This window comes from Crocuta crocuta, unplaced genomic scaffold (assembly GCF_008692635.1).
Source record: "Crocuta crocuta isolate KB4526 unplaced genomic scaffold, BGI_CrCroc_1.0 scaffold143, whole genome shotgun sequence".
NCBI lineage: Eukaryota > Metazoa > Chordata > Mammalia > Carnivora > Hyaenidae > Crocuta > Crocuta crocuta.
Genome location: NW_027529175.1, coordinates 741,407 through 766,448, shown reverse-complemented (window position 1 = coordinate 766,448; position 25,042 = coordinate 741,407). Strand labels below are relative to the sequence as shown.

Below are 25,042 nucleotides of genomic sequence, written 5' to 3'. Positions count from 1 at the left end.
GAGAAACCCACACCCACTTCTCTTCAACCCCCTTCCCCACTGTTCTTTCTGGATCTCTCTCCTCCAGAATGATACCACCACCTGCCTGGTAGCCCAAGTGGGAAACGTGCATGGGTCTTGACTCTTCTCCCTCTCTCACTGCTACCGTGCCAGAAGAGGCTTCTTCCGCACTCTCTCTTTGGTCTTCTTCACTCCATCCTAGCTGCCACCCATCCCCGGCTCCCCCCAGCCCCCCGCATTTCTGCAAGAGCCTCCTACCTCAATTTTCCCTGCCTCAAAACCCTTCTAAAATGCAAATATACCAGATAATTTCCTTGCATGAAACTCTTCTAGGGTTCCCCACTATCGCCACACCAAAGCCCAGGTGCCTTGTGGCCGTTTATGGTCCAAACCATTTAGATTTCTTCTGTCTACTCCCCCTTCCTTGACATGTGGTGTCTTGGCTTAGGGAGCCTCCCCGCCTCCCGAAATGCTTTCCTCTCCAGGCCACCAGCTACTCTACTGAAGCCTTTGGTCTTCAGTTTGGTCACTGCATCCATGGGGGCTCCTGGTTCTTCAGGGCTGGGGTAGGCGCCCTCACTTCATGCCTAGCCTCAGTTAAACTCAAGTTCTGTATGGCAATGGTTTGCCTCCCCCCACGGGTGGGAGGTTACTTGGGGGCAGGACAGTCTTCTTCATCAAGGTGTTCCCAGGTGTTGTACTTTAAATGCTGGATTTTTGCCCTGGTCCCCCCCACTCCTCCACCACCATTTTACTTCAGACTGACTGGGAATACCTTCTTAAAACTGGACAGGATTTTCTCATTTCCCTGGCATACAGTAAGAACTTAACACTAAGAGCCTGGGATGCAAAAGGCAATTTCAAATGAATGGGAGTCCTTCTTTAGCCATTCAGTTTCACAGTGTGACTGTGTGTGTGTGTGTGTGTGTGTGTGTGTGTGAGAGAGAGAGAGAGAGAGAGAGAGAGAGGGAGAGAGAAAAAGAGAGAGAGAGAATTTGATATGTGGTAGATATAGGACATGGTGGGCATTTTAAAAAAGTAAGCTGTATGCCCTGACATGGGGCTCATACCCATGACCCTGAGTTCAAGAGTCACATGCCAGGGGAGCCTGGGTGGCTCAGTCGGTTAAGCATCTGACTTCCGCTCCAGTCATGATGTTGTGGTTTGTGAGTTCGAGCCCCATGTCAGGTTCTGTGCTGACAGCTCAGAGCCTGGAGCCTGCTTTGGATTCTGTGTCTTCCTCTTTCTCTGCCCCTACCCCACGTGCTCTCTTTCTCTCTCTCTCAAAAATAAGGAAACATTAAAAAACAAAACAAAAGTAACAAATTAATCAAAAGTAAATGAAAGTAAGAAATTCAGGGGTGGCTGGCTGGCTCAGATGGTAGAGCATATGATTCTTCATCTAGGGATCATGAGTTTGAGCCCCACGTTGTACATGGAGTTTATTTTTAAAAATTTACTTATTAAAAAAATTTTTGAATGTTTATTTTTCAGAGAGAGAGAGAGCGAGAGACAGAGCATGAGTGGGGGAGGGACAAAGAGAGAGGGAGACACAGAATCCAAAGCAGGCTCCAGGCTCTGAGCTGTCAGCACAGAGCCTGACATGGGGCTCAAACTCACTAACAGTGAGATCATGACTTGAGCCAAAGTTGAATGCTTATCTGACTGAACCACCTAGGTGCCCTGCATGGAGTCTACTTAAAAAAAAACTTTGAAAAACAAATTAAAAGTAAGAAATTCTGTTCCTCAGCCACACAGGCCGCATCTGAAGTGCTCAATAGCCAATGAGGCCAATGGCTCTCATACTGGATGGTGCAGATATAGAATATTTCCATCATGGTGGAACATTTTTTAATGTTCATTTGTTTATTTTGAGAGAGAGAGAGAGCACAAGCAGGGAAGGGGCAGAGAGAGAGGGAGGGAGGGAGAGAGAGAGAGAGGGAAGGAGAGAGAGGAGAGAGAGAATCCCAAGTAGGCTTTGTGCTGCCAGTACAGAGCCTGATGTGGGGCTAGAACTCCTGAACCGCGAATTTATAGCCTGAGCCAAAACCAGTAGACAAACCAACTGAGCCACCCAGGTGCCCAGAAAGTTCTTTTACATGGTGTTGCTATAGGAACTCAAATGCAGGGACAGGTACTCCAGGGCTGAAGAGCTAGGAGGGCTTGTCCAGGGAGGTGGACCTCGGGCTGGGCTTTATAGGACTTAAAACACACGGGGAAGGTGGCGGAGTGTTCGAGGCAGCAGTGACTCCCAGGAGAACAGGGAAATTGTATCCTCCTTGTCTGCATGCCAGCCTCTCATAGGGACCTGGCACTAAGGGAATGTCGCATGGATGAATGAATACATGAATGAGTAAATGAATGTAATAATCAAGGCAAATACAGACGAAACTAACAAACTAATTTGGATCATGGTGTGTGTGTGTATTTTTGTCTTGTGTGTGTACACGTGTAGGTGTGTATACATGTGCACGTGTATATATGTGCGTGTGTGTGCATGTGTGTACATGTAACTACACATATGTGAATATGTACAAGTACATGTTCAGGGATGGGGGAAGGACAGAGAGAGGCAATGGGCCAGAAATATCGGTTGCTCCATGAACGGTTTTGAATCTCTGGCATCCAGGGTGAGTTTGAAGTTAGCTCTGTGGGCAGCTGGGAGCCACAGATGGCGTGTGAGCTGGGAAATGGCGGGCTGTGCCTGGCAGAGTGCACGGGATGGGCCAGAGGCAGAGAGGACCCCTGGTGCGCTCCAATAACATGTGTTCTTAGGGAAAGCCGGCTGCCCCAGATCTAAGGCTGGGGAGGGGCTCCGAAGGAAGTCACGGAGGGGATGGAGTTTTCTCTCGCTTCTTCCTGGTAGCGGCACAAAGGTCCTGGAGTGGCATGCCCTGCTAGGCAGTGCAGGCAGCGTGGGGTGGCTTGAGCAACCTTCATCCCCGGAGGGCACAGTGCTGCTGACGAACCAACTCCCCGCTTCCCAGGAACTTGCAGTGCCGGGAACTGGGTGTGTCTGAAACATTTTTAGACAAATTTTCAGACAGCTCTGGCCCCGACCAGGGGACCTGGGCTGGCGTGACTTATTTAGTGTTGGTTCATCCCTGTCTTCGGGGACTAGACCAGAGGGCACAGGCGCTGAGCCCAGCCACCTCTCCAGGGCAAGGCCAGAAGAGCCATATCAGGAGATGGTTGGACAGAGGAAGAGTTGCTCTCTGAGGGTGGAATCAAGGAGGGCTTTGTGAAGGAGGTGGCATTTTCCCTGGGCTGCAGGCTGGCTAGGACATGGACGGGGGGCAATAGGAAGGGCGGGGGACTCCAGGCGGGGGACCTGCAAGCCAAGTCAGTCGCCAAAGGTGGGATTTGCACAGCAAGGTTCAGGACAGAGAGTAACCCAGAGGCCTCTCCCACCCCCCCAATCTCTGGGAGGCAGCTTAAACCTCAAGCCAGGAATGCTTGAGGAAGGGGCAGTTTTTAGTAGAGAAGATTCCAGAGACTGGAGGCAGGCAGAGCAGCCAGAGGAAGTAACAGCAGCTCCAGAACTGGCCATACTCCCTTCAAGAATCACTCCTTTATTTGGCCCAAACCCTCAGCACTTTGTCCCTTACAGGTGGGGGCAGCCGTCCCTTGGAAGGAGGCGGGCAAAGTCTACTCCCAAAGTTGATTTACTGCCTCAGTAGGCTATCCGTGTGATAGGTGCAGAGAGACGCACCCTGAGGAGGACTGAGTACAGGACAGGCAAGTTTCAAAGGAAAGGAGGCCTTTGCAACAACATGTCGCCAGGGGTGGGGTGGGGTGGGGTGAAGAAGGCTGCTTCTGCCACGGTGGAAGGCGTAGCGGGGTCGCCCTCTATTTGCTAGGCCCTCACCAAGCAGTTCTTATAATTTTGTTCCTTTCTCAGGACACTTAGTGCTATTGTCTCTGGTTCTCTAGCTTAGCTCAGAGAGGTCAGGTAACTTGTCCAGGCTCACACAGTCAGTGGCAGAGTCTGGATCGGGCCCCGGGCCTGCTGAATCAAAGCTCCTGGTTTCTCCACTTTTCTACATTGCCTGCAGGGGAAAGTGGAGGAGAGCTAGAAAGGAGGGGTGACTGGGGTACATGATTCGAGGATGTACTTTCTCTATGGGACGAGAAAGTTCTAGAGTGCCCCAAATCACAGCTGGCAGCTGAAAGCCCACTCACCGTGACACCCTACTCATTCTCACACCCAAAGCACATGGTATGAATTCCTCCTTCTGCTCCTGACCAGGAAGGAGGAAACTCAGCTGTTGAGTGGGGGTGGAGAATGTTCCCTGATATAACTCCGGCATCCTGGGCCACACTCTGACATAACCCTGTTCTTCGTGTGTATATGGCAGGGAAAAGATAAGGAGCCACCAAGACTCAGAATTGGAGGCAGGGTCTGAGGAAGAAGGTGGAAGGCAGACTAGCTGCTGGAGGTGGGATGGGTAGGGTCCAACCTCTCTTTTGGGGTCACAGGCACCACTGGTGACAATGAGCATCAGACGGTGGTGGTACGGGGAACCAGCTGTCTTCGGGGGTCCCAGCATGAGGCCAACAAGGGTAAAGGGAGTGAGGCACACACAGGGGACAGAGCAGCAGCCCACACCCACAGGCAGGATGGCAGCCAGTGCTAAGAGACTCCAGCAGCGGGGATCTGGATTCTGGAAGGGGATTGGCATGGATGAGACGGGGAGGGGAGAAGTTGGGTACTACAGACGTCCCGGCACCTGGGCCTGGCTAGAGATCTCACTACAGGGATGAAGGAAGAGGCTGGGGCCAGGGCTCAGATCAAGGGCAAGATCCAGTAGCCAATCCTAGAGGTTTGGGCAGAGCCCACAAGTCAAGACTTGGCGCCAGTGGGCTGGGCCTGTGACATGGTGCCAGGGGGGAAGAAGAGCCAGCAGAGCCCAGGGATGGGGAGACTCTTTAGCAAGCCAGGTACCCTAAGGTGACACACCCATTATGGGACTTCCTTAGGAAGTCTAGGTTCAATAAAAAACCCAGGGAGCCCCAGGGACTCATGAGTATCGATTCCAGAAGCTAAATTACTGTCAATAGAAGGGAGACTCTCCATGACTTTTATCTCCTGCTAGAGACACAGGCTTGCTAGTTTCTCTATTTTATCTTAAACACAATCCAACTCATTCCTTTTCTGTACCCGTCTTGAGTCACTCTTACCTAAAAGGAGTCTGAGGATCAGTGTCTATTTAGTATATGCCATCTGCATGCATCAGTGGTTTAGAGCAAGAGACCCAGCCCCTCCTTTATTTTACTGATAAGGAAAACAAGGCACAGAGGGGTGAAGAGATTTTCCAAAGTTCCCAGAGTCCAGGCTCTGGACCCCTCACCCCCTCCCCGCCCCCGCCCCTGGGCAGTGTTCCCTTTCCCCTGCATCCCCCACCTCATCCGGACTCGCCATGGTAACCAAGCTTCCTCCAGCGTTGGAAGGGGAGGCTGCGTAGCAGTTACCTAGCAACCCCCGTAACCAGGTCAGAGCAGGGAGAGGGAGGCACTGCGGGCTGCCCACCCTGGGGAATTCAGTCCTGCTGAAGTGGGATTGCCCACGTCAGAACATGGCCACAAGTGACCCCAGATAGAGGCACAACTGGAAGCACCTGTGTGTGGGGGTCTCACGCCAACATCAGTGATATTGCCGGGACTGTGGCACAGACCTGGCTGGCCAGGGGCTCTGTCCCCACAGAGCCTCACTACGTACAGTTCTGGTTTCTGCGAATAGCATGACAGCTGTCCCGCTCACATGCTGGCTTCATATGCACGTGGTGGAGGGCTGATGAAAGTGTGTGTGTGTGTGTGTGTGTGTGTGTCCATGTCTGGCTTTGAGGGGAAAGCCTAGGAGCTATGCTGCCTCACTTTGCCTTCTTGTTCCTTAAGTATCTCAAGAAGTGTTTATGGAACGCCCTGGTCATAAGATTTGTGCATCTTCTAACATTTCCTGTAGATTAGGTCTTGAAGGCCATTGCCCACTGTCACCCTACCCCACTTGCTTCCTCGTTTAGGGCAGGGCTCTGCCTGGGTTCTCAGGTTCTGCCCCCATAGTGTCCCTTCAATTGGTTTGAGGCAGTCACAGTGGTCCCATTCTCTTGGAAATGGCTGATTTAGGAATGACATGCGATCTAGTCATGCCAATGGGATCTGAGGGGATGGCTGCCATATGACTTCGGGGAAAGGTTTTCCTCACAAATTTAATGTGAGAGAATGTACCTCTTTTTCACCAGACATTGTCAGTCTGCACAGGATGTCTGGTACTGCAATAGCCACTAAGAAGAGACACCATTGACGTTCAGAGGATGGCATTGTTGGACCATTGAACTCAGCAAGCCAGGAACCACCCTATGTATGCGGTATCATAAACCCCTTACTTCAGGTCAGGGGGTTCATTCTCCTGATACTCTTTCTTTCATGGCCTCAGCCTCACCCACTTTCCATCAACCAGTCTGAGTGGGGTGCTCAATAGGCTCAATAGGCTCGATAGACGCCTGGACAAAGCTTGATATTAAAAGTAAAAGACCCGAAGGAAACGAATGTCCCTCTTGCTGAGTAAGTCAAAGATTGACTCCTTGGTTCTTTGTCTCCTATTTTGGAACTGAAATTGGACTCGCAGCTGCAGGACCAGCTTCTTGAAGATTGAATAGACGTCTTCCTAAAGGGCTGAAGCCTTCTCTCACATTGCCAGTGCCTAACACACTTCATTCATTCATTCATTCATTCACTCATTCACTCATTCATGCAGCGGTGCTGAGTCTGATTCTTCTCTACTCATGAAAGCCAACTGTGCACATCTTGTCCCTGCTCCGAATTCACTGATGTCACATTGGTAGTTTGAAATCAGCCATAGTGGGAGGTTCTTTTTTATTTTTTAATAGGCTTAATTTTTTTTTTAGACTACTTTTAGGTTCACGGCAAAATTGAGCAGAAGATAGAATTTCTTTATGCTTCCCACACATGCACAGCCTCCCCCTGTATCAATATCCCCCACCTGAGTGGTACCCTGGTTACAACTGGTGAACCTACATTGACACATCATTATCACCCAAAGCCCATAGTTTACCTCAGGGTTCATTTTTGGTGGTGTGAAGTCCATGGGTTTTGACAAATGGGTAATGACATACGGCCACCATTATAGTATCACAGGGAATAGTTTCACTGCTCTAAAAATCTTCTGTGTTCCTCCTCTTCTTTCCTCCCTCCCACCTCACCCTTGGCAACTGCTGATTTTTTTACCGCCTTGATAGTTTTACTGTTTCTAGAATGTCATAGAGTTGGAATCATACAGTATGTAGCCTTTACAGGCTGGCTTCTTTGACTTAGTGATAGGCATTTAAGGTTTCTACATATCTTTTCATGGCTGGGCAGCTCATTTCTTTTTAGCGCTTAATAACAGACCATTGTCTGGATGTACCACAGCTTAGTTACCCATTCACTTGCTGGAGGATACCTTGGTTGCTTCCAAGTGTTGGCAATTATGAATGAGACAGTCATACACATTCATGTATAGGTTTTTGTGTAAACATATGTTTTCAGTTCCTTTGGGTAAATACCAAGGAGCATGATTGCTGGATCATATGTTAAGACTATGTTTAGTTTTGTAAGAAACTGCCAAACTGTCTTCCAAAGGGGCTGTACCAGTTTGCATTCCCACCAGCAGTGAATAAGAATTCCTGTTACTCCACATCCTTACCAACGATTAGCATTGTCAGTGTTTTGGACCCTGGATTTTTAAAAAATGCTTATTTATTTTGATATATATACAGAGAGAGCACAAGCAGGGGAGGGGCAGAGAGAGAGAGGGAGAGAATCCCAAGCAGGCTCCATGCTGTCAGCACAGAGCCCAACACAAGGCTCAATCTCACTACCATGAGATGATGACCTGAGCCAGTATCAAGAGTTGGACGCTTAACCAACTGAGCCACTCAGGTGCCCCTGACCTAGGATTTTCTAAGAGCTGTGTAATTGCATCTCATCATTTTAATTTGCATTTCCTTAATGAAATATAATGTTGAAAATCTTGTCATGTGCTTACTTGTGATCTTTAGTGAGGTGTCTATTCAGCTCTTTTGCCCATTTTTCATTTGGATGGTTCATTTTCTTATTGTTGGGTTTTAAGAATTCTTTGTTTATTTTGGATCATAGTTCCTTTTTTTCTTTTTTCTTTTTTAAAGTAGGCTCCATGCCCAATGCGGAGCCTACCACGGGGTCCAAACTTAGAATCCTGAGATAAAGACTTAAGCTGAGACCAAAAGTTGGAAGCTCATCTGACCGAGCCACCCAGGTGCCCCTGGAAACAGATATTTATCAGATAGGTTTTTTGTAAATATCTTTTCCCATTCTGTGGCTTGTCATCTCATTCTCTTGACACATGGCAGGAATATTTACACCACAGAATTGGCAAATGCGACAAATCAGGGCTTTCCTTCAGAAAGCAGTTGTTAAACATTTACCAGTACACCAGTGCATGCCTGCATCCACCATTTATTGGGTGAACTGTTTGTGCACTCAAAAATGTTCAGGGGCACCTGTGGGGCTCAGTTGGTTAAGTGTCCGACTTCAGTTTAGGTCATGGTCTCGTGGTTCATGAGTTTGAGCCCCGTGTCGGGCTCTGTGTTGACAGCTCAAAGCCTGGAGCCTGCTTTGAATTCTGTCTTCTGATTCTCTGTCTGCTCATGCTCTCTCTCTCTTTCTCAAAAATAAATAAAAACATTTAAAAATTAAAAAAAAAATTAAGTCCAGTGGGAGAGGCAGGCTCAATGAATCACTGACCTTAATACAGAGTTCTGCATATTGGGCTAGAAACAGAACAAGGATGCTACAGGAAAATGAAGGAGGAACGTCTATAATAGCCATGAAGTTGGGATGGCTTTCCAGTGGGCAACTTGAGCCCTGAGCTAAGTATTTCAAAGTGAGTAGAACTTGTCTGGATCCATACTGCCCAATAAGGTAGCCACTTGCCACATCTTACTATTTAACTCACTCACACCAGCCACATTGCAAATACTCAATGGTCACAAGTGTCTGGAGGCTGCCACGTTGGACAGATCAGATAGAGAACTTCTCCATCATCACCACCACAGAAAGTGCTATTGGACAGCTCTGATCTAGAAAAAAGGCAGGGGAGAGGCATTCCAGGCAGAAGGAACCGAATGGGAAAAGTCAGAGTTCTGAGACAACATGACTCATTCTGGGGGAAGATGGGCGTTGCAGCTGAACAGACAACAGTCAGATCACAAAATGTCATTAGTGCCAAGCCGAGGAGTTTAAACTCTAGGCTGAAAGCTAATGGGAGCCTCTGGAGGCTTTTGAACAGAACCTGATGTCATGAGCCTTGCATATTAATAAGTTCTCTTTGGCAGTCAGTGGGCTGGATTAGAGGGGCCAGCCCAGAGGTGGGGAGACTGGCTCCGAAACTATTGCAGTTGCCTGGGAGAGAGAAGCAAGAGAGGACTGAAATGAGGTGGTGACTGTGGCACAGATGTGGACAGAGGGCAGAGTGAAGCGATATGGAGGACCCACTGGCTGATTGCATCTGCCCACAAAGTGCTTGGTAAATAGCTGTTGATTTAACAAGTCAATTAGAGCTGAGCCCAGATTGTACAGCAAAGTGTGTATCCCCTGGCATCCTAGGTGATACTATTGCACAAACAAACAGGTACAAGAGCATTTCTTTTCAGCTGAAGGAGGAAGGGGCAACAGGGAGAGAGGCAAACAAGAGGGATGGTGGGGAAGCTGGCTTCCTTTGTCCTGCGTGATGGAGAGAGCGCTCTGGTGAGAAGGGAAAGAAATGTGAGGTTCCCTTGACCTAGGAAGTGCCTCTCTGGGGGCTAGGGACAAGAGGTACTCAGAACGAGGTATAGGCCATTCTCCACCCTTCCTCTTCCACGACCTCCTTGCCACGTGGACTACAGGGCAGATTTGGTTTCCTGAAAGATTGGGCCGTTTGATCAGCAGGCATATGCACAGCAGGTCGGCAGCATCAGGGAAGATGCTGGAGACGCAGAAGTTGTTCAGGGACAATGGAACATGGCCAGAGTAGGAGACATTAGCTGACTGGTGCTTAAACGCAGAAGAGAGACCAGCCTCCCTCTCTTGGACTCTGAGAAGTAACTGGAGATCTTGAGGGCAGGTGGCTAAAACCTACTGTAACTTGGGCATCAATGTTAATATCACTTTGTTTGCACCTACAGGTCCATAAGGCCCAGGACCTTTGGGTTATAGAATGAATGATAGGTGACATGAGGCAGGTTTTGCTTGCTCATTCATTAAACAAATTTAACTTAAACAAAAAATTAAACAAAAAAACTTGAGCCTTCTCTGTGCCAGGCATAGTGCTACATGCTGGGCCTATAGTGATTAACAAAACAGAGATGGTCCCTGGCCCCACTGAGCTTATAGTCTAATATCCAACAGACTGGTATATGTGCTATTCAAGAAAAGCACCAGGAGTCTCAAGATAATCCAGTAGGAAGGGTTCTTTCAGATAGAGGTCAAGAAAGGACAATTTGAGAAAGTGACATTTAAACTGAAGAGGCAGCAAGAGGTATGAAGGTTTTGGGGACCCATCTTTGGGCATCTGGGGACGGAGAGAAGGCCAGTGGGTGGAGCATGGCAGCAAGAAGGGGAGGGGTGCAGAGGAGGCTGGAGAGGGAGGCAGTGCGAGACTTCACAGGGCCATTATCAGGACTTGGATTCAAATCCAAGTGCATTGACAGGGGAGTGACGTGATCATGCTTGTGTTTTACAAAGGTTGCTCCAGCATCCATGTGAATGGACTGGGAAGAGAGAGCATGCAGAGAGATGTGTCAAGGCTTATTCAGTTGCCCAAGGGAGAGGTGATGGTGGCACAGATATGGTGTTGGAGACACGTGGAGGATCCTGAGAAGGATCGAGGCAATATGTTTTACCTGTGACCTTGTTTTGGTCTACACAGCCTGAAGTGTTAACTTTATTTTTTATTTTATTAAAAGAATTTTTTTAATGTTTATTTTTGAGAGAGAGAGAGAGAGAGAAAGTGAGAGAGAGAGACAGCACGCAAGCAGGAGAGGGGCAGAGAGAGGGAGACATAGAATCGGAAGCAGGCTCCAGGCTCTGAGCTGTCAGCACAGAGCCCAACGCCAGGCTCGAACCCACGAACCATAAGATCATGACCTGAGCCGAAGTTGGGCGCTCAACCAACTGAGCCACCCAGGTGCCCCTGAAGTGCTAACTTTAGACAAGGCAAAAACAGCAAGTATTTGCCCATGCCGATCAGTCCCCACTGTGACCTGTTCTGCTCTGGGTGAGTGAGATCTAACCATGCCCCTGTCACATGGGCCATCCCCCTCCCTCTGAGCAGGTCCACACCTGATGCCAGTCCATTTTATGTTCAAAGATTTCCTGAGAAGGAAGTTTCACAACCTCTGTAACCTCTGCTTACCTGTTTGTATTTCATCTGAATGCCTCTCACCCTAAAGTTGCTTGATTCTTGATAGAGAGGAAGACGCTGACAAAAGTCACCTGGGCTGTCAAATATGAATGACGTCATAGTGACAGCTCTGAATCCTGTCTCTGCTCAACGTGACTTATTTGTGAGCAACACAGAAAAGTGCCTGAATATCCCGAGAAAAGGGATGTAATTAGATTAGTGTAGCTTTTCAGTTCACTGTCAAGGTCTTTGCTCTTGCTACTTAAAGTGTGCTCCGTGGAGTAACATCACTTCAGAGCTTGGTAGAAACACAGGATGGAATGAGAATCCACCCTTTTCCACACTCCCCGGGCAACTCACAGGCACATTGCTTTTGAGAAGCACTGTCTTAGGTCACCCTCAGGCCATCTGAAAGTGGGTGGGCAGTGGCAAGTACCAGGTATTTGACATGCAGTGAGCCTCGGCAAGGCTTTCGGAAAATCGAACTGGTTCAGCAAGAACTAGGCTTTCTCTGGAAGTTCCCTGCCCCCAGGTCACGCAGAGCATTTCAGCCGAAGTCAGAGAGACAAGGTGTTGTTTCCCTGGTTGTGTTGGGGCTGGAAGGAGTGCTGAGTGGATGGGAAAAGCTGTGAGGAAGAGGGCAGCTTCTCGGGTGCTTCTCCAGGCAGCACCAGAGGCCCATGGACATTGTTTCCCAGTCCCCACAAGTGTGCGCAGCTTGGTCCTTGTCCTCTTAGCCAGGTCCCTAGCTCGCTGTGGGTGCTTTACGATGACGCTTGCTTCCTTCTGAATCAAGCCACGTGATGTGCAGGATGTTTGAGCACCTCGATTAAAGACTCGGGCCAGGGTGAAGCGGAACATCCGGTTCCAGGGGTTCCGGAAGCCCTGCCTGCACTGCGTGGTCAGCCTCTCCGGGCCAGTGACCCCTGCCCCCCGCTGGAGAGGTGTGTGACACGGACACGGGGAAAACAAGAGCGCCGGTCATAGCACTGCTTTCTTGAGAAGCGTTTCAGGCACAAAATCCAGGCCAGAACCAAATCAGCTCCCTCTCTCTTCACTGGGGCTGGTCCTCCCACATAATCAGACAAATGGATGAGGTTTGTGGGCTGTTTAAAGCATATGGTTTGTAAATACTGTAAAATCAAACATCACTTTTGGCTTTTATTTACTGTAACATGTTCACATTACCTAGCACCGAAATAGCTTTGAGGTCTTCTCTGCCTTGCTTTTCTTTCTCCCTGTTCGTTCTTCTCTGTTCCTGTGGCGTCTTGGGCCCTGCCTTCCACGGCGCTCGTGGCTCTGCTGTAATTCCTCTTTCCCCACCTGCTCCATCCCCCCCTTCCCTTGTCGCTGGCTGACTGGTACTCCCTAGTCTTCCTCGCCTGTCCCACTTACCATCTTGCACCCTTTGCCTCCCTTTGTGTCTCTCACGATGCTCCTTGATCTTTTGAAACATCTCCGCTACCTGTCCCTTTCTGTGCTTTGATTTCTAAAGGCTGCGAGCCAGATGCTCCTTACTGTCACTTGACCCCCCCTGCCTCTCTATTTTCTCTTCCTTCCCAAGACTCGCCACGGAGTGCCTTCTTTTTCCCTTTTTTTTTTTTTTTTCTAAAGGCAACACAGGGACCACAGAATCATAGAATTCAGAGTCAAAGGGACACAGCCTACATTACCCTGACAGTTGCTTCTAAGCCAGAAACTCTTTCTTCTCCTCCTTTCACTCTCAATAATGGCTGCCCCCATCACTCCTTAGAGCAAGAAGGGCTGGGGAAGAAGACAAAGGAGCAGGCACACCTCACCCCCCCATCATTCTCCCTCACCAACACGTGCACCCCACCCTTTCACTCGGGCCTCAATCATACACACACACACCCTCAGGGCTCTGGGTGCAGATGGGTTTGCTCCCAGCCTCCACCAAAACACTTGTTTCCTTCTCCAGTGTCCATCCTCCCCAGGCATGCGGGTCTGTGCTCCACACCCCCGGCTGAGCCCAAAGAAACACAATTCTATTTTGAGGTGGCAGGAGAGAGGGTGGCAGTGGGGTCCCTCTTCCCAGGTGCAGCTCTTGGGTGGAGGTGGGGGTGGGGGATGCCAGCGATGACCCTACAGCCAGATCCAACAGAAAGCTCCTGTCAAGGCCGGCTCCACCCCCTCCCCATCAACATTGCTAGTCAATGCTTTCGTGGAGTGGGCCCCCCTCTCTGCCACTGGGCAAAGCGTCCTCAAGACACAGGAAAACGAATAAGAGACAGGAAGAGACACCCTGGGGGCCATGAAACAAAGGCTTTAACACCCCGCATTCTCAGCCAGGGCTTCTCCGAGCACTTTACAGAATGTCAGATGCTGCTTTCTTGGCGTCCGGGAAAACATAGGGGACCCCCAAGTAGGCCACTGCGGATTTGTGCCAATCCCTCCACGTGCCGGCGCTGGGCTCCTCGCGGTGTCTGTGTCTCCGCAGCCGAAGGGAACTGGCGCTCCCGCGAGGGAGGAGGCCAAGGTCTCCGCCGCCGAACTCGGAGCTGGAGGCCAGCCTCGCCCAGGCCTCCAGGCACCCGCTGCTCCAGTCCCGTGTGGCTGCTCCTCTGGTCTCAACCCAGCAGTGCCCACCCTTGCGGAAGACGAGGGGCGCTGCCCGCAAAACCTCAAGGGGTGCGGGGCTCGGAGGTAAGCTGCCCCGTGCCCCCCGGGGCCGGCTGCACCTGTTGTGCGTCCAACGCCCCTCTGCTCCGTGAAAATTCCCAGGACCAGGAGGAAGCGGGGCCGTCTTAACCACAGGAAGAATTTCGGGGTCACGTCCCTACCTCCCCCCCAACACCCCAACTTTCCCCCTGCCTTCCACACGGCCGAGGGGAGAGCAGAAATAGAAGTATGAGTATAATTCTCCACCTGACTTCCTTTCATACCGACTAATGAATCAACTGAATCGCCAATAAATTACTGTTACCAAACGCATGTACACACGGGCGCGTGCGCGTGCGGACACGCACATACACGTACGGAGGTGTAGTTCCGGCTTTTCTTCCCTGCCCCCCTCTCCTGCAGGCCGCTCCAGACCAAGGTCCCCGGGCCCAGCCGAAGGGCCTCATCGCATCATGGGGGCCACGTAGTTGGCGGGGAAGAGGCCTAGCTTGTTGTGCAGGCGGCCGGTCCACCAGGCCGGGTTCGAGCTGTCCAGGACCTCCACCACCTCTCCGCAGCGGAAGCCCAGCTCGTCATCCTCCAGGGCCTCGAAGTCGTACAGCGCCCGGGCCCACCGCACTCGCTGTGGGGGGAAGCACAGAGGGGGGCCCGCTGAGCCAGGGCGGCCGGGCCTGGTCACAGGGAGGGGGTTCTGTGCCGAGACAGCGTCCTTCCCCGAAGGCTGCCTCGCGGCTCCCGGGGGACGTCCCAAGCGCGGCAGCGTTCTCCGGACGCCGAGACCCCGGACTTCCCCCCACGGAGACGTTACTTTCCGAGGCCCCGAGAGCATCCTCGACAACTACTCTCCCTGCATCATAGGTGGTCTTTTTCTTCCCTTCGGGGGACAGAAAGGATGGCAGCGTGCCCAAACGGACAGCCCGCGGTGCTAGCGCAACCGACGCAGGCGGATGGCAATCAAAAAGGCGACAGGTCGGGGCGCCTGGGTGCCTTAGTCGGTTAAGCGTCCGACTTTCGCTTAGGTCATGATCTCGCGGTTCGTGGGTTCGAGCCCCGCGTCGGGCTCTGTGCTGACAGCCAGCTCGGAGCCTGGAGCCTGTTTCAGAGTCTGTGTCTCCCTCTCTCTCTGACCCTCGCCTGCTCACGCTCTCTCTCTCTCTCTCTCTCTCTCCTAGAAATAAATAAAACATTAAAAAAAAAAAAGGCGACAGGTCTCCCTCCGCTAGAGGCTCCTAGCCGGAGCCAGGACACGGCAACGCCCTGCGGCCGGACAGAACACCAGGCCAGGACCGCCTCTGCCCGGGAACTCCCGCCCGCCCTCCCTTCCTGGGTTCCCAGTGCCTCCATCCTGAGCTCCCAGCGGGGTGCCTCTCTCTCCCGGAGGACCGACCGGTTCCCGAGGTGCCCCTCTTGCCGCCTTCACGGAGCCCAGCGAGGGCAGGTTCACGTACCCCGGCCGCTTGGAGCTGCACTGGGTCTGTGTGTCTCCGGTGCATGAGGGCGGCGTTCATTTCGCTGGCCACGCCCACGCCACAGTGCCCGTCGTTTATGTCAAGGCTGCCTCCCCGGCGATCCTACAAACACAGGGAAGGGGGGACCCGGTCACCGCACCACGTCCCTCTCCGGGCTGCCCAGCGCCTCGCTCGGGTGCCATGGACACAGCCAGCGTTCCGAGAATACTTGCTGCAGATGACAATAAGCCCCAGCTGATGGGGCGAGCGGGAAGGATGGCAAAGGGGCCTTCCGCTGTGAAGACCATGCCAGATCTCATTCATTCAGTCAAAGAGTATTTATCAGGCACCTGCCCGCCTGTCTAGTGCTGTCCTGATCACTGGGGATTTGTAGCTGGAAAGAAAAGGTCCTTGTCTTCATGGAGGGTCAGTTTAGAGGGGGAACCATACACATTTAAGTGATAACATGACCCGAGAGAATGTCTAAGTCTGCCAGGGAAATCAGGGAAGCCTTCCTAGAGGAGGTGATACGTCGAACTCCAGCTTCGAGGAGAAGAAAGATCAGCCAGGAAAGGGCATTTTAGGCCAAGGAAACATCATACCAAAAAGCCCCCCCCCCCCCCCNNNNAGACCATTCCGGTAACTAAAGATAGTGCAGTGTTGCTGGAATGCGTGTTTGCTCTGGGAATGGGGAGGCGGTGAGGGTGGGGAGAGGCTTAGGGAGAGGCTCTGGAACTGAGGCTGAGGAAACAGCTCACAAAGGGCTTTGTGTGCCCTCCTGAGGACTCTAGGGATGTGTTATCTGGCTGTATTGTCCGCCTCGGTAAGCGGCGCCAAATCCCATTTGGAACAAGGCAGGGGATAAAGAAATAAATAAATAAATAAANGTGTGTGTGTGTGTGTGTGTGTGTGTGTGTGTGTGTGTTTTCCCGCAGGGAGCCAACGAATTCGCAGAGACTTCTTTGCCAAGAGCAGTTCCTATACCACATTATCATACTGCTGCCATCTGGGAGGTCCCGGATCCTCTTTACGAACTGCGTGAGCCCTGACGGGGCTGGGCCTCGCTCTGCCCTCCGCGGCCCACCCTCCCGGGACCACCGCAGACCCCCAAGCCCGGACGGCGCTCTCTGGCGCTGGGCGGCCCGAGCCTTCCCCTTCCCTACCTCACGGTGCCCACGGCGGCGTTCTTTTGAGGTACCTGATAGAAGTGGGGGTGCTGTAGATGGCGCTGCTGCTGGGGCGGTGCAGGGGGGTACTGCGAGGGCGGGGTCGCTGGATGATCCGACAGCTTCCGGTTCATCGAGGGCCGGATTTCTTCCCCCACAGCCCCGCTGAGGTGCGGGCCTCCCTGGGGCCTCCGGTCCAGGCTGTTGCCCCGGTGACCCTGGGAGAGCATGAAGGTGACGCGGTTGCATCCTCCTCCCCGAACTCCCGGCCCCACCCCAGGCTTCTGGCAGCTGCTTCCAGACTTTGCTGGAGAGACAGATCCGAGAAACAGGGGGTGGCGTGCGGGCAGCCTAAGGACAACCGTGGCGACGCGGGGGCCCTCGCAGTTTCAAAAGCGGCCTCCACAGTCTCAGATTCTCCCACGGTGGGGCTTTCAGGCCTTTGGTTCTCCTGCCACGTGCTACCCAGCCGGTGCCTTCCTAAAGGCTTGTTTTCCTCTGTGTAAATATTCTATTTCACGGACGCGGTGCCACCCCTGCTTATTGCATGTTGCCGCGCCGCGGGACAGCCTGCTCTCCCCATAAGCTCTGCTATTGACGTTGCGTGATTTTGAACTGTCATGTGTAGCCTGGTCGTAGGGACCCGAAGAGCAGCCCTCTTGCAGCACCATGGAAACCAGGCCCGCCGCTGGGGCTGCTGGGAAGGAGCAAGGCTGTCTGCTTAGTGCCGCCATAGCCTTGCGACTGGGAGGTCCTTTCTTGTTATTTTCATTTAGCAATTACATAGGGCCCTCGGCTTCCTGTATGCAAGACACTATTCTAAGCGCTTTATTTATTTATTTCAATTTTTAAAAAGCTTTATTTATTTGTTTGGAGAGAAAGAGTGCCCACGAGTGAGCAGAGGGAGGGGCGGAGAGGGAGGGAGAGAAAGAATCCCAGGCAGGCCCCGGACGCTGGCCTCATGACCTGAGCTGAAATTATGAGTCGGATGCTCAACCGACTGAGCCTCCCTGGCGCTGTTCTAAGTGCCTTACAGATATGGACTCGCTTAATCCAGTTGAATGCACTTTTATGCTAACTCTTTTAGCTCTGCATGCACATCCTAGTAAATTAATACCTCTGTCTGTTTCTTGATTAAAATAATTCGCAAGGTCTTAGTTAACCTTTGTTTTTCTTTCTGAACTTTTATGGGCACTTGCTGGGAACACCTTTTTTTCCCTAGAACTGTCACGTCTCAAGCTTACAGTTAACCAATTACCTGAAACGGTTTTCTCAGCTTCCCTGGGGCACGTGTTGCTTTGAAAGTCTCATTGCCTTTTCAGGTAACTTGTTTTCTGGGATTTCAACGGTTTCAACTATTCTAGAGAATGCTTCTTTCTGTAATACCCATCTCTTTCCTATAACCGTGTCGTTTCCTTTGAAAGATATTTTGTAGTGTGTGTGTGTGTGTGTGTGTGTGTGTGTGTGTGTGAATTTACCTACAGGAGGCAACTTAACGTTTCCCTGGCGCTTGCACTATTGTCCAGATCCTATGGCAAGTGCTATCACTATATTATCTCATTTAATCCTCATGACAGCCCAGTGAGGGACGTGTTCTTTTCTCTCCATTCTACAGATGAGAAATCTGATACTCAGAAAGGTTTTTTAACTTGGCTAGGTAACAAGGATAGTTAATGATAAAATCAGGATTTAAAGCTAGATTTGTCTGATGCATTTTCTATTAAACTAATACTCTATGGGCGCCTGGGTGGCTCCGTTGGTTAAGCATCCAACTCTTGATCTCAGCTCAAGTCATGATCACACAGTTTGTGATCATGTGCTGACAGCACTAGGCTCTGCACTGACAGCACCGAGCCTGCTTGGGATTCTCTCTCTCCCTCTCTCTCTGCCCCTACCCTGCTCTCTCTCTCTCTCAAAATAAATAAATACAGCTTAAAAAATAAGTTATTAAAAATATTTTATATTCCATAACGTTCCAAGAGCAAGGATTCCAGGTCCAGTTTTTTTTTTTTTTTCCTCCAACACCCCCACCCTCCTTTCTGGGACAAAGCTCTACCCACCGCCTTAGTCCTAGACTCCAAGCTGTCCTCCAGCATCCCTGTGTGTGGCCTCCTGGCCTTCATCTTTGAGCAACTCCTAAGCTAGGCTGAAAGCTGTGAAGTAGCAATATTTATAATAACAAAATTAAGCATTTACCGTTAAGAGCTGATGTTCGCTAAGTGTTTGTAGCATTGTTTGGAGCGATGTAAGGAAGGGGATACATTATCTTCTCCAACCTTTACAACCATTCTATGAGCTAAGTGTCACCATCATTCTGGTTTTATGGATCAGGACACTGAGGATTGGACAACTTTCCCAAGTCACATGGCTAGGAAGTGTTAAGATGAGATTTAACTGAGATCTGACCTTGGAATTATTCTGTCTTCCAGAATACTCAGAGGCCATGCCCATCAAATGCACTGTCTTGACAGGTCACATAGAACTCCCGCTGCCTAAAATCTCCAGACTTGGGCTGATCGGGGCCCGAGGTGTACCTGATCCTCTCGGGTTCTATCCCTCAGAAAGATCTGCTTCTGTTTGGAGATGGAGGTCGTCCTGTAGTACTCCACCAGCTTATTTAGAGATGGAAACTTCTCTGTCCACAGGAAGTAATTACCCTTGTTGTCTCTCATGACCTTGAAGTGCTGAACATCGTCCTCATGCCTAGATCAAGGAGAAGCCACACTGTACATTACATCACGACTATGTCCCCACCCCCCAAGGCTGACTACAGCCAGGGTGTTGGAGTTCTGGTTGGGCAGGAAAGGGAAACGCAAGTGCCTGCCCATCCAGCGGCAGGTGGGGCTGGCCCAGGCAAGTTCTAAGGGGGGATTTGTGGGAGGGACCGCCCAGGACACAGGCTGTATTAGAAGGGATTTTTACATCAGCAGAAGATAATCTATCTTCAGACGCCGGAGCCGACCTTTCATGAGAAGAAAAAGTTTCAGGGGCGCCTGGGTGGCTCAGTGGTTAAGCTGGTTAAGTGTCTGACTCAGGCCATGATCTCACGGTTTGTGGGTTTGAGCCCCACATTGGGATCTCTGCTGTCAGCACAGAGCCTGGAGCCTGCTTTGGATCCTCTCCTTCACCCTTGCCCCCTGCCCTTCCCCAGCCTGTGCTCGCTCTCTCTCGCTCTCTCTCAAAAATAAATAAACATTAAAAAAAATTTCTTTAAATAAACAAGGAAAGAAAAAAATGTGCCAAGTGCTTTAATGACTACAAGGTTAAGGGCTCTTTACAATGTTTGTTTGAAACATGGCAATCCCTGAGCCCTGTACTAAGCTAAGAGCTCTGACAAGACTCGGAGGGAGGAGTTTTTCACCCTTGTTACCTTTCCATTATCAGAAATACTTTGGACCAGGTCGCCCATAAACTAGCTCTGGACAGTAAGAGACCACCTTGAGAAATTGGTCACAATCGGTTCTCTATAGATCTCCTGGTCTTGGTTTATGTGTTGCATAAATAAGGCTACAAAAGATTTTGAACTTTTAGGGGAGAAAAGTTATATAGCCATGCAGTGTTTTCATTGGGAAGGACCTGTGAGATTGTTTAGCCTTGTGTCCATGTTACAGATGAGGGGGGACACTGAGGCCCAGAGAGATAGCGGGGCTCAGCCAAGGCCACCGTGAGGGAGTGGCAGAGCCGAGGCAAGAACCTCGCTCTCTGATTGATTCCAGCCTAGTGAATCGGGCCTGTCTCACCACGCACACATGCTGACTTCTTTTAGATAGGCACTTTTTGGCACCAGCTGGAATCACAGTGATGGGAAATATTTGCACCAGGATTGGAGAAATTGGATTTTATTCATCTGGAAAGGGGGAGCTTGGCCTTTGCTAAAAGCTCAGTTAGTCATAGCTCAATTTCTCAGTCTTCCTCCATCACCAAGGCCTTCTCTTTTGGGTGTCAAGTTTATTTGTCAAGCAGATACACGTTTATGTCTAAAAATATACTAGTGATAGGAATTACCTGATCCAACAGAAAGGTCACGAATTTAAAGACAGTCGGAGAGTAAAGATACCTCTAAAGGTTAGTTCAGGTTTCTTAAAGATGGAATCCGTGGTCCGTGTTCAGAGGGGACAGGAATTTTGACTGGTCTTCAGTCTCATCGTACGTGCTGGGCTCTGCTCATAGCCAGGTGAACCCATGCAGTGACCTCTGCTGGACTACCCTGGGGTGGGAACTGACTTTGCAATCACTGCATGGCCTTCCCCTGGGAGGTGGCCCCTAACAGATGCTTTCTTCACTCTAATAACACATGGCTTAATTCCTAGTCATTACTCCTCACATCTGTGTGTGGAGGAGGAAATATTCTTGTGATATAATTATTCATCCACCACCTCTTAGGCAAAGAAACAGAGAGAGAAGCTTTAACCCTTTCTCTCTCATGAGCTGAGAGGATTGGATGTCAGGCCGCTGGTCACGTGCGCCCATGGAGAAGGGAGTGGCTGCACCAATGTGCCAAGTTCCAAGAGGGGCAGAGAAAAGGGTGTAACTCAGGGCTCCGGACTCCAAAGCCTAAAGTGTTTTCAGACCCTTAACAAATGCTAAGTGATAGAACTACAATTAGCTCTTAACTATCTTTGCATGACAGAAAGCAGATGTATGAATAAATAAAAATGATTTGCTTTGGAATATATTATGCTACATTTCTGCAGAAGATGTAATCATGATTATGGTGATAGTCACAAGGAGCTGCAATGGTGATATTCACAAGGAGCTGCAATGGCAGAAGTCAAGGCTGACCTTTTTGGAGAATTCACCTTAATGGAGGAAATATAAGCCTTAATTTCTAGCTGAAAAGCTAGAGTCCACTTCATGCAAACCAAAGGCACCAAGAGATGCCCTTCAAGGTAACCATTCACCTGGTCCAGTCTGTAATCAAGGTTCAGATTTAAACCTTAAGAAAGAGGTCTGATTGTAGGATTTATCAATAGAGCAAAATTGCATTAAGACCTGACAAATTTAGAATTTGTGATACATCAGTGTAGGCCTGAGCTAAAATTTACTACTGCCTAAGCTGTGAAGAAAAAAAAAAAAAAACCCAACCCAAAACGTTTCAGTTAGGGAAAATTAAGAGTTTAAACAAGATTGCAAGGGTAAAGCTAATGAGACCAATCTATTTTTGAGCACTTTGGAGGCATATGTGCATATAAATGGTTGACCCATTATCTGTAAGTCCTTCCTACCTATTCCTTAAAATATCCATTCTTCCTAAATGGTAAAGTGGCCTGTGTTCCTTACCCGAGGTTGGATTCATGCACGTAAAGCACTAATGCTGTGTGCCTTTCAAAGTGTATTGAAGAATCTGGACCAACATTTCCTGTCAATGAACTTGACAGCCAGTCCCACCACACACATCTCCTCGTGTGGAAATCAGCATTCATTTGTGCACTTTCACATGCAGCCACCACGCCTGATATGGGACTTGCGATTCCAGACAGGCTGACCACATGCCGTGTGCTCAGACTTCGGGTTTCTGAGTGTGGAGCTGTGTCATGTTTATGCCTGGACTGACTCACTTCCTCCCAGGCGCTGCACATGAGCGAAATTTTGCTGCTACGGTCCCTCACCCCAGGTCTCCTCGGCTCCCATCTGCTGCGGTCCGTTTGCTGCTTTACAGTGTGTTGTGGTAGCCTTTCTTTTTGTGCAACCACGTACAACTACCTGTGTCCCCTACAGCAATGGCTTGGGATTTTAATTGTCCTCGGGGCCTTCTTCAGACGTATATCAGTAGTTAGAGAAAGGGTTCAGATTCAAACCTCAAGACAGATGTGGACAACTGGGAATTCTCCCTTCCTTCTGCCCCACTTCCTTGCATAAATACTCATCAAACACCTACTGGGTACAAGGCACTGTTAAAGGCACAAAGATGAAATAGAGTAAAACCCTGTCCTTCTAGAAGCACTTAGGCTGCAAGGGGAAGCAGACGGACATATACATAATTTGGCCACAAACCAGCATATTGAAGAGTTATATATCTGTGTCACGGGAAGGAAATGAATGGCAGCCCAGCTGATAAGATGCCTGGGCCGCTTGGCCACCATACTCCTGAGCAATAAGTCACGTTCAAGGGTTCACCTCACGCGCGGCCTTAGCAGTCTGGGTTGGGAGTGGCCAGTACCTGACGGAGATGGAGAAGTCCCCCGGGGAGCTCTGGCTGGCCCGGATGATGAAGAAACCAACCTCCTTGCCCATCAGTAAGTTCTCTGCCTGGTGTCGCGAGAGGCCTTCGTGAAACCATCTATTAGATGAGATAAAACCAGAGGAGCGTGGTGAGGTGCCAGAATACTGGTGGGGAAGGGGAGAAGAGATGACCCAAAGGGACAGAGGCCGGGGACTCTGGCCAGTGGAGAGCAGAAAGAGGCCAAAGGGGGGCCGGGGCCTCTGAAACCAAACACATGCTCTAGGCGGTTTTCAGGCGAGGCAAGGGAGTGTCCCCCTGACGCACTCCCTTTGTTCCTTCCCTCTCTCGCGCTGGGAAAACCTGAATCATGGAAATGTGCCACTGCACCAAAATGGGACAGTGTGGGAGTGACTCACTGCGGGAAGCGGCCGCCTGCTGGCAGCTATGTGAGAGAGCTGCAGGGACAGATGATGAGCCAGGAAGACAGAAGCCCCTTCAGACTCTGGGGGGTGGCGGTGGGGGGCGCGGAGCTGGGAAGCTGGGAAGCTGTGGGCTTGAGTCCAGGCTCAGAGCCCAGGGGCCCCTGTGATCCGGGTGGCGTGGAGCAAGGCTAGCAGCAGCCAGAGAGCAGTGTCTACACAGCCAGCTCCGGGGCCCACCTCCAAATCCAGGAAAACAATCTTTACAGGGGAAAAGAAGAAACAGGGGAGAAACTCCTCTTTCAGGGGAACAGTCAGGGTGGCAGGCAGCCTCTGGACGTGTCGCGGCAGGTGGCAGAGCACGTGTGAAGAAGGCCAGGAGCTGCCACGGAGGCAAGGCAAGCAGTGGCTGCAGCCTCAGGGCAGGAGGCCAGAAACCTCTCAACCACAGAAGAGCAAAATGAGTGTTTGCAATCCCTCAGCGGCCCTGAGTGGGACGGGTCCCGTTTCCTCAAGGTGGCTGCTCTATGGCTGCCCCTGGGGGCTGGTATGTGTGTGCCCGTAAGGTGAATGGCCAACAGGCTGTGGATTCCTTTGTGAGCGATTCCCTATGCTCTCTGGAATTTAGGAAACTGGACTCCTTATTCCAGACCTGGTACTGCAGGGGAAGGTTCTTTGGGCTCTGGGGGGCTGGAACAGAGGGTTTCTGGCGGTCATCTGCCTAGACATCCTGCCAGAGTATCAGCCATGCTCTGCTACGGGGCTGAACGAGGGACCGCACACCACAGCTTTGGCCTTGTGCAGGACATGTAATGAGGCCGGGCAAAGGGGCCGGGCCACGCTCCACATAGCCATCCCTCAAAGGAAATATTTTGGAAGAGGCAGCCAACAGTTAGGAGATTGTTTAGAAAGTACACACTATGGGGCTCCTGGGTCAGTTAAGCATCCGACTTCGGCTCAGGTCATAATCTCGCGGTTTGTGGATTCAAGCCCCGCTTGGGGCTCTGTGCTGACAGCTAGCTCAGAGCCTGGAGCCTGCTTCCGATTCTGTGCCTCCCTGTCTCTCTGACCCTCTCCAGCTCAAGCTGTCTGTCTCTCTCTCTCAAAAAAAAAATAGAATATTAAAAAAAATTATTAAAAGAAAGTCATTAGTGAAAGAGGAGAAATAATGACCCACAGTTCATGAATTTGAGCCCTGTTTTGGGCTCTGTGCTGACAGCTCACAGCTTGGAGCCTGCTTCCAATTCTGTGTCTCCCTCTCTCTCTGACCCTCCCTTGCTCATGCTGTCTCTCTCTCAGAAATAAATAAAACATTAAAAAAATTAAAAAAAAATAAACACTAATCCTCTGATTGGAGTTTGACACGTGACTTCAAGACTTGCAAAAACGTCCACATGTTAAGCGAGTGGTTCGGGTTATGTTATGACGCATCGTTCCAGAGCTATTCATTTGCTCATTCAACAGTTTTTATCAAATATCTACTAGGTGCTGACCTTCTTCTGGGCACTCAGGATACAGTCGTGAGCAAGGTGAACAAGAACGTTTGCTGCCATGGAGTTTATATTCTATCATACTAGACAATGGGACCCGCCAGCAGACCCCGTCATTCACTGTGACCTTGGCAAAAAGGTTTCCATGGGGGGAGAGAAGTTAGAGATGAGAGCGCACACAATTCTTTTGAAGAAGCTGGACGGGGACATGGGATCAAGAAGTTTTTGTTTTTGTTTTTGTTTCTTTTTTGGTAAGATGGGAGCAAGTGCAGCAGCTTTGCAGACGGGGATGACCTC

At 50.5% G+C, this 25,042-nt stretch overlaps 1 protein-coding gene across 1 annotated transcript in view; it reads right to left on the bottom strand.

The window, feature by feature from the left end:
* Positions 1 to 13,687: 13,687 nt before the first annotated feature.
* The window catches only part of GRAP2 (GRB2 related adaptor protein 2), a 63,408-nt gene continuing 52,053 nt past the window's right edge, over positions 13,688 to 25,042 (bottom strand). The window contains exons 4-8 of the mRNA XM_077757918.1: positions 22,834 to 22,953; positions 19,208 to 19,376; positions 16,706 to 16,891; positions 15,508 to 15,630; positions 13,688 to 14,681 (exon numbers count right to left, since the gene is read on the bottom strand). Coding sequence (XP_077614044.1) covers positions 14,502 to 14,681; positions 15,508 to 15,630; positions 16,706 to 16,891; positions 19,208 to 19,376; positions 22,834 to 22,953 — 778 coding nt within the window. The 3' untranslated portion in view covers positions 13,688 to 14,501. The remainder of the gene's footprint in view (positions 14,682 to 15,507; positions 15,631 to 16,705; positions 16,892 to 19,207; positions 19,377 to 22,833; positions 22,954 to 25,042) is intronic.